The sequence below is a fragment of the Cyprinodon variegatus genome, unplaced genomic scaffold, assembly GCF_000732505.1.
Source record: "Cyprinodon variegatus isolate N-32 unplaced genomic scaffold, C_variegatus-1.0 Scaffold331, whole genome shotgun sequence".
NCBI lineage: Eukaryota > Metazoa > Chordata > Actinopteri > Cyprinodontiformes > Cyprinodontidae > Cyprinodon > Cyprinodon variegatus.
This window is the reverse complement of record NW_015150784.1, coordinates 596,522-606,174: the sequence shown is the minus strand read 5'-3', so window position 1 is coordinate 606,174 and position 9,653 is coordinate 596,522. Positions and strand designations below refer to the sequence as shown.

At 35.1% G+C, this 9,653-nt stretch overlaps 1 protein-coding gene across 1 annotated transcript; it reads left to right on the top strand.

Annotated features, from left to right (window-relative positions):
• Positions 1–556: 556 nt before the first annotated feature.
• Positions 557–5,907, top strand: LOC107091264 (calcineurin B homologous protein 3-like). Its single transcript, XM_015385088.1, has 8 exons — positions 557–808; positions 1,546–1,615; positions 1,852–1,932; positions 3,826–3,965; positions 4,060–4,121; positions 4,281–4,388; positions 4,476–4,523; positions 4,718–5,907. Exons 1-8 carry the CDS (start codon positions 745–747, stop codon positions 4,790–4,792), a joined length of 648 nt encoding a protein of 215 aa, XP_015240574.1. The 5' UTR covers positions 557–744; the 3' UTR covers positions 4,793–5,907.
• The last annotated feature ends 3,746 nt before the right edge of the window (positions 5,908–9,653 follow it).

The following is a 9,653-nucleotide window of genomic DNA, read 5'->3' as shown; positions in this document are numbered from 1 at the left end:
ATTCTGACTTTTCTTTCACAGAATTCTGGCTTTAATCACCGAGTTTTGACTTTAATTCTGAGATTAAAGTCAGAATGTTGAGATTAAGTCAAAATTCTGACTTTAATCTCAGCATTCTTACTTTTTTCTCATATTATACTGAAATACAATGTAAAAATTAGTTAACTTTTTTAGTTTTTTCAGTGCTCCTAATCCTCTTCCGTAGTATTGTATTGGTTGGATTCTTAAATGGTATTCTGTGGGCAAAAGGTTAATATATTGTATTTATATGATATCTGACAGAAACTTGGAGCTAAAAACACCATCCTCTGAGTCACCTATTGTGTTTGAATTTTGAAATGAGTTACAGAGATAAATTAACTTTTACATTTATTTATAAATGCGATATAAGTCTAAATAATATCTCGTTTTCATGCTGTTAAACCTTTTTGATATGCTGTATGGGGTAAAAAGTAATTAAAGTAATTGAAATTGACAAAAATATAAATTAGACGTCGCCCTGTGGTTATTTTAGGACTGTGTCGTCATAGGAACCGGTGTTGCGGAAGTGGCCCTCCCTGTCAACAGAGGGTTGAGACCTGCTCGGCTTCCACGAAGAGAGGAAAACACAGGTGTGCGCTCTGGATCCTTAACACTCGCCTGAGCGTGGATTATAGTGGAACATGATCGCATGATCCCTGTGCATCCTGAGCTGGTTGTTGCGTCTGATAGCTGCTGGAGAAGCAGAGAGAGGTGAGAGCAGCGATGGGAACACTGCTGTCCGCACAGGCTCCACAGGAGTATTCTCATCTGTCGAAGAAAACTGGCTGTGAGTAATCATTATTGCTTTCATTGACAAACTCTTCGTTGTTGGACGAGAAGGAAGCATAAATAAGAGATTCTTTAAACGGAAATATGATTTCCAGTCTTATATTAAGGATCCCCAGTAAACCTGACTCTTTAAAAAAAAAAACAAGCAGAACTATTTAGTTTAGAGCTCAAACAGCTGCACGTTTATCCGTCAACTTTTGGCGCAGAAATAATGAATTATTCAATGAAAGTCAGGGAAGAGTAACATAATCCTCTACAAAGGATATTTCATAATGAATTGTTCTGGTCGTTGCTTCACTACTGTTTATTATTACTTTGAAACCTGCAACCTCTGAAGTGTGGTAGACATAGGAAAGGTAAACTGAGGTGCTTTAAATTTTGTTTGAATAATCAAACATTGTGGCTCAGAAGTTTCCATAATTGAATAATGAGCTGGGAATAAAATCTTTAAGTTAAATACAAATTATTTTAAAAAATATTGGGGAGTAGTGGCCTAGTGATTAGGGCATAGAGCTTGGAATCCTGAGGTTGTGAGTTCGAGCCCCACTCCCACAGACTGCCACTCTGGCTCCCTGAGCAAGACCCTTAACCCCACACTGCTCCCCCCATGATGGAAGCCCAATGCTCCCCAAGGGGATGGGTTAAATGTAAAGGTAAATTTCTCCAATGTGAAATCAATAAAGTTCTATTATTAATAAGTGCAGATCTGCTCTCTCTGTGCTCTATGATTTTCAGTTTCATTGGAGCAGATTGAAGTGCTGCATAAGAGGTTCAAACAGCTGAGCCAAGATGAAGATGTTTTGAGGTAAGATCCACCTTTCTAACTTTTCACTGGTCATCGGATATTTAGTTCCCTCTGACTACTTTAATTAATCATTTATAAATAGTTTTCGATCTACAATAATAAACCAGCTCTGACCATAGGAGCTTTTTTCCACTGTTACTAAAAACCTGCTTGACAAGCTTCATGTCATGTCGTGTATAAAGAAGTTGCATATAGCAGTACGTGTAATGTTTTAATTTTTTCCGTTACCCCCTTAGGAAGGAACACTTCAATGGAATCCCGGATCTGGCATGCAATCCCATCAGTGCACAGATCACAGAGGCTTTCTTTGACCAAAGGTACGGCACAATACAGTGATGCATCCTAACTTTAGAAAACATGTAAGAAGGTGTGAACAATTATTACCGGTATATTCAATTATATTTTCTATTGTCTTATACTAATTCATAATTTTCTTAATTCTAAGGCACAAGAACTATATCTTAGTGCTAGAAAAACATACAAAGCTTAATGATAGGAAGCACTTCCATATATGGTCAATGAGTTACTGTACTGTAAAATCAATCGATTTAAGGAGAACATTTTTTTTTTTTTTTTTTTTGTACTTGACAAATAAGTCAATCTCGCTAAAGGAAAATATGCTAATTACATGTGTTGCTGCAGAGCAGAATAGCCTAAAGATCCTCAGTGCTGAAAACATGGGTTACCCTTATACAGCTAGCTCACCAAATATACTTCTGATTGGTCACTTATTTTCTGAATAAACAGTCACCAACCACTCATAGAGTGGTCAGTCTTATTGGGCCTGTCCACTTTTACTTCAGGCTTGTAGAAATTAACCTGTTTAAATAAAAATAATACACGTAGAAAGGACCCAAAACAAAGTTTTTGATTTCTCTCAATATGTATATATTTATTCATGGCCTGCAGGTAATTTTTTTTGTGTAAGTCAAATGTGAACTGCGCTTTACATGCATTAATAGCCCGTCATAAAGTCCCACTCCCAGATTATCACATAGTGGTGCAGTGGCTAGCACTGCTGCCTTGCAGCAAGAAGGTTGTGGGTTCAAATCTCGGCCCAGGATCTTTCTCCATTAAGTTTGCATGTTTTCTCTGTGCATGTGTAGGTTGTCTAAATTATCCTTTGGTGAGAATGTGTCTGTGAATGGTTGTGTGTATTGTGCTGTGATGGATTGGTAACCTGTCCAGGGTGTATAGAGTTTGTAAGATGGGAAATGGAAAGTACTTTTGAAGTGAAATTATATGTGAAAAATCTAATTTGCTTATATTTAAATTTCTATACAAACATTAAATCTTGTTAATTTAGTTAAAAGTAAGTATATTAGGTTGGTCTAATGTCAATATATTAGTTTGCTTCGTCAACTGAAATGTTCAGAAAATCATTTAGAACAGGGCCAAGATTTTAAGTTGTGTCAAGTGCAGTAATATTGTTACATCAACATAACATAATCAGGTCATAACAAGCAATTACATTCAGATTTTGTCAAAGTCAAACATTTTAGATGTGATATCTGGACATCTTTTTTTTGTTTGTTTGAGCAAGGTTATACTTTTCCAGTGTGGTAATCTAGGGAATAGAGAAAACATTGGAATTGTTTATAAATGTGGAAAGGGGACACGGGAAATACTTCAGTACTGGAAGAAATACTCGGTTTTCCAGAAAAGAATTTACACGTCACACCTATTAATATTTTTATTTAATAATTTAGTCAAGAGAACAATGAATTCACAGTCAAAGTATCTGTTGGGCTGAATGACCAAAGAATACTGATTCAAGATTGTGACCGCAGTTTCTTCCAGGATGAAAGGTTTAGTTTAAGTGTGAACCGGCCTTTCACTCTGAGTTTCTGTTCTCCTGTCTTTTCTAATTTCAACTGAAAGTTTATTACTGACCTTTTTTCTTACGTCATCATTTAAATGTTTACTGCATGAACTCTCATTGAAGCTGGAGCCTTTGCTATTATTTGAGGGGCCACTGCATTTTGCACTGGCGCCCACTTTTCTATTTAAACATAACATTCATCAGACTCAGACAGTTTATGGCAACGTTCTTTAAATAAGGTTTGAATCATTGATGTAGCATATTGTTTATTTGAGGAATGATTTCCATTACATATGCATGGCACTGAGTATATAGTATTGTGTTTGCAATTGAATTATAATTTTTCTGCATATTTATAAAATGTTGTTTTTAATATTTTGTTTTTCAGAAACTTCTGCAACAATGTTGCTGGTAAGGTGGACGAGATTAGCTTTGAAGAATTTCTGTTGGTCCTGTCTCACTTCAGGCCCCCTTCTCAGCACCTCAAAGAGGAAGATCGGGAGAATGTCAGGAAGGAAAAACTTAGATGTAGGTTTTATTTCAGGGAATCACCCAGACATGCATGACGTTTACCGCTGACTGAAAAGCATAGATTGAAATAAAGTTGCATTTTTCTCTGCAGTTTTATTCAACATGCATGACACTGACAACGATGGCACAATAACGCTTGAGGAATACAGACATGTGAGGCTTTCATAACATGCAATACTCAAACACTTCTCATTGTGAAACCAAGTTAAACACCTAGCTGAAAATTGAGGATTGTTTCTCATTCCTTAACCATGAGAAAAAAACGATTTAACAGGTTAACTGTATTGTTGTGGCATTTTTTAAATTCTCCAGGTGGTGGAGGAACTGTTATCTCACAGTGGAGCACTGGGAAAAGAAACAGCCAAAGGAATTGCTGATGCAGCCATGTTGGAAGTGGCCAGTATATCAGTCGGTCAGATGGTAATGAAGTGGTTTAGTGATAATACAATGTTAAGTTTGCTTTATCCCTTGCATACACTAACTCACAAGTTTCTCTTTTAAATTCAGAGACCTGATGAATTTTATGAGGGAATCACCTTCGAACATTTTCTAAAGGTCTGTTTAAAGCTGCAGTTCATTAGTGCATCCAGTATTGATGTGTTTTTTGCTTTGTTAGTAACATTTTGTATGATATTAGTCAGCATGTGTTTTTAAAAATTCCACTAGTACTGATTTTAGACAGATTGTGTGAACTTGTGTAAGTTTGAAATGCAAAACTGAGTTGCTGTGTGTTGTTTTTTGTTTTTCAGCTGCTAGCTGGCTTCGAGATCGAATCAAGAATGAACATTCGGTTTTCAAAAAACACATTTACTATGTGCAAGTGAGGATGTGAGATTGAACTAAGAATTGACATTTTTATTTCTTTACCATTCAACATTTATTCTTGTTTTGCACGGTTAAAAGATACTTGCACTAATGGTATATGCCTTATGCATGCGGGAGCAACTATGTAAACCAAAGAACAGTTTGGATTTATTAGAAGTGGTATTAATAATTTTAAGAAACAATGTTCTACTGCTGAATGGATAGATAAAGCAATAATATTGCAATATAAAATAACTATGCATGGGGTAATATGGGCTATAAAACTGTTATTTTGTTAACTGTGAGATATAGATTGTCTGATTGCTACATTTTTCTGTGATTTCTGTATGATCACAGAATGGCAAAAAACATGCCCTGCACTATATTAACGCAAAAAATACCCATAACATATTTCATTATTTACATTTATTTAACCAAAGAGAAAAAAACACATTTAGTTCAAGTTAAAGCTTTACAAATACTCTTTATGAATATGAATATATGCTTTTGGCTCTAAATGGTGTGCATAAATTGTTGCTTTCAGACTAGGGTGAATGTTATAACCGAACCAAGCTACAAATACTTGTTTGAAGCTCTATTACTGCACATAACTTCAATCACAAGGTTTGCAAACCTGTACCCATTAACACGGTTGTGGCATAATTCTGGCTGGAGATGTGTGTCGACTGTTTTCAGCAGAATGTGTTTGTTTCCTGGCACAGACCTATTTTTATTCACATAAACAGATTGTTAGTGGTCGATTAAGGCCTTTAGAGGACCATCATTGACTTGTCCTTTCCAACTTTATGAGTTCAAACCTGCCATAAACTGGAAGCCAAGTGATATGGTGAACCATGTCATGTTGTCATGCGAGCAATATGCTTCTGCTCCAAAATATAAATCTGTAATGAGCTGCCCACTTAAAAAAGCCCAATGCTAGAGAGGTTTTATAGTCAAAGATTTACTCATTCTGCCACAATTATAACCATTATGGCTGATGGGGAGACATTAAGACTCTCAAACTAATGCTATATCCGCTTTGTTACAGTCCCTGCTGCTGAAAAGTAGATAAAATATCGAAACTACCAAAATATGTGCTCATGGTTTAACTTGTTCAAAGTCACTAATTCATGTGTCGGTTTCAGCATATGTTCATATCAACTTTGTGTGTATGATAAAAAAAGTTAAAGGATTAAAAATAATCCATAATTTAATAAACCCTGTCTACCCAATATAGATATCTAAAGCTAATAAAGTTGTATCACCAACACAACTATGACAAAGAATGCTTCAAAATATAATTAAAGGTAAAATGTAAATGTAACATTCTGCTAATCATGAGAGTATGTCAGTTTGGGACTCATCTAAATGGATATCCACTTTTACTGTTGGTTATAATGTTCTACAACTGTATGAGTGGAACAGCAAATGACATAAAAGATCATCCATCTAAATACACAGGCTTGGATATGATGTGTTTCATTTCACAATTCTGATTAATCAGAGATGATATGTTTTGTATTATACCGAGAAATAACTTTTGATTTCTTCTCTATGAGTAAAAATATCTAAAAATATGTTTGCCCTTCACTCTCCATCCCCACAATAAAGGAACATTAACTGTCCTGGTGAAATAAAAAAGTACCAACATTAATTATTGACATGAATGCAGCATTCATTTAAAACCGTGGCTGATTCATTTAAATGTTTTGTCTCTATGGTTGGAAATATACATTACATGCTTTGATGAATTTCACATAAGCATTATAACAACTTGTATACTATGTCTGTTCTGCTTTATCACAGGAAAAGGTTTGTCTAAAACTGAAATATTCCTTTGAGAGAAAGACCATTTTAGCATAGTGTGCAAATATTTATCAGCATGGTCATCAAATTAAAAATGAGTCATAGAAACAATTTTCCATATCCTGTGGAGAGTGAAAGGGAAAACATTTCTTTTTTCTTTCCACACAGTTTATTGTGGAGTGAATTGTTAGCAGATAGCACCAGTAGTTTGATTTTTCAAACACAAGATAAATACAAGAATTAAAAACAGAAAGAAAAAAAAACAGGAAGTCAGAATTTAAACTGCATGCTGATTGTTGCAGCAATAAGGAAGATGTTGTCATCTTTTCTTCCTTCTACCCCACTTCTTTAGCACCACCATCTCAGTCATAAAGACAAACATGAAATACCAAAATCATTCACAAAATGAGATGCTTATTCTCATAAATATGACTCATTTTTAGTTACATAATAGTTTTAGTGCTTTTAATGTTTTTTTTTTTCCTTTTGAGTTTGACATATACTGCCATCTAGAGGTGAAATCTGGGGATTGTCATGATACGATTGTAACTTAAAGCTCAGTGAAATGCTTTACATTAGGACACATGTTTTATTTGTTTTATGTAAAATGTTCATCCTAAATGTGATATTTCCATAGCTGTAAGTAAAGAGTCATAATGGATAACAGAAATAAAGTTTTGGAAACATCAGTCTGTGTTAATCCACAAAATGTCTTTCACCTAGTAATTAAAATTAGTTCCTAAAATAATTTTTTCAGCTATATTCTAATTCCCTGAATATTATTGAGATTTTTGTGCCTTTTGAGCAAAATGGGAGTCTCAGATCAAAGTGTACAAGAATGTACCACAAAAAGATCACTATCTGTATTTCAGGGGGAGGATTGTTTTTTCTTGTTTTTGTTCTTTTCAAAAGCCCTGCATGAAACTCATTTTAATAAATGGACTTAAATTAGGATTTTTCTCATCATACTGCTCATTAAAGGGATTTAAACTATAGCCTCAGTCACACTAACTAGCACAGTAGGTAAGCTGAGAAGATGCAGGAACCCACAATCTTGAATAGTAAAACAACTGAGCCACAGCCATGTCCTTTTTTTGTATTTGTATAATTAATTAAACAGACTCACACCAAAATATTAATTCAAATAACCTAGAGGAGGGACAGAGAGGTCGTTGTTTTATATTTGACTGAAATACTCCAAGGAGGATGGGCCTCTGTGTGCTTCAAAGAGCAGCTTCAAACTACAGGTTGCTCAACCATGGGCGTCAGAATTGACAAATTATTTTGGGTAAGTTTCGAAGGTGTTGCCAAAACATGGTGAAATTCTGGCCGCCCCCTTATTGAAGCTTTTTTTGGTTACCACTATCTGGATGATTAAGAATCTGCAGAGCCTGCATTCCACAAAGTTCAATTCTTGTTTTCATTAGTGAAACAGCTGAAAAACCAAGTATTATTTTCGTTTTACTTTAACATTATATAATATTTTTTGCTGGGTTACTGTACAAAAGTCCAAAAACCTAAAAAAAAAACTGAAAGTTTTAATGCAAAAAAATATGGACAGGTTTTATGGCATGACAGAGATAACAGCAGTGTTTCCTTATTTTCCTTAAATTAGGATTTTCTGATCACACTGCTCATTAAAGGGATTTGAACTATAGCCTCAGTCACACTAACTAGCACACTTCAGTAGGCAAGCTTAGGTTAGATGTCTTGCTAGGGGCACATCAGGAGGTAATAGGAAGATGCAGGAACCCACAATCTTGAATAGTAAAACAATTGAGCCACATCCATGTCCTTTTTTTTCTAGAAATTACATACACAGTTTAGGAAGTATTCATATAATTAATTAAACAGACTCACACCAAAATATTAATTTCAATAACCTAGAGGAGGAATAGAGAGGTCGCTGTTTTTATATTTGACTGAAATACTCCAAGGAGGATGGGCCTCTGTGTGCTTAAAATAGAAGCTTCAAACTACGGGTTGCTCAACGATATGCCTCAGAATTGACTAATTATTCTGGGTAGGTTTCTAAGGTGTTGTCAAAACCTGATTAAATTCTGGTCGCCCCCTTATTAAAGCTTTTTTTGGTTACCATTATCTGGATGATTAAGAATCTGCATAGGCTGAATTTCCACAAAGTTTTCACTCAGGATAAGATGATTTCAATTCTTTTTATATTATTATATATAAAATAGTATTATTTTCCTTTTACTTTAACGTCATATCTTTTATGCTGGTTTACTGCACAAAAGTCCAAAAAGAAACCTGAATGTTTTAATGCAAAAAAAAACGTGGACAATTTTATGGCATGACAGAGATAACAGAAGTTTTTCCTTATTTTCTCAAATGTTGGTTGCAGTATTATCCTATAAGCATAGTTGAAATTGTTTCATACAGAATATATAGCTGGTGCCCTAAGGTGCCCTTAGGCAGAGTTATAACAGGGAACTTGATTCATGACCCAGAGTAAATCCCCATCTACTTCTAGGTTCCTGATAGCTTGTGACTGGAGGAAAGTTGGGCTAAAATTAGAAAAAAGTCTTTGGAAACTATTTGATACAAATATAAGGCACTCACAAGTCTGCATATACTGACTCAAAGAAGCTTTTGTGTCCCAAATTTAAACATGTTTTTTTTTCCCATTCCGCAGGACACACCCATGTATGAGAAACTATATAAAGATGCAAAGCCCCAAATGACACACCGTTAATACATTAAGTGATCTGACCCTCCCAGCAAACACAGACACATCCATAGCCTCTCACACCTTGTGACTGACCAGACAGCCAGTTTCATGAAATCTTTCCTATCTGATGTGGCCTTGTGTTTAAATCATGCGTCACTTAGAGCTGATATCACAGAGTCAGCGTCTCAGCAGCTTCCTGATTTTCTTTTTAACTCCAGTTTAGGGAGTGATTTTGTATAGAAAAAACCCCCACACATGATCCTTTTTATACTTTGGAAAATAAAAATGACTTTATGAGCCCATAGAAACAATCCAACATAAGGGTGAACTTGAGTTACATTTTCATTTTATTCTCCATGCTGATTACAACCAGACATGGACAACGG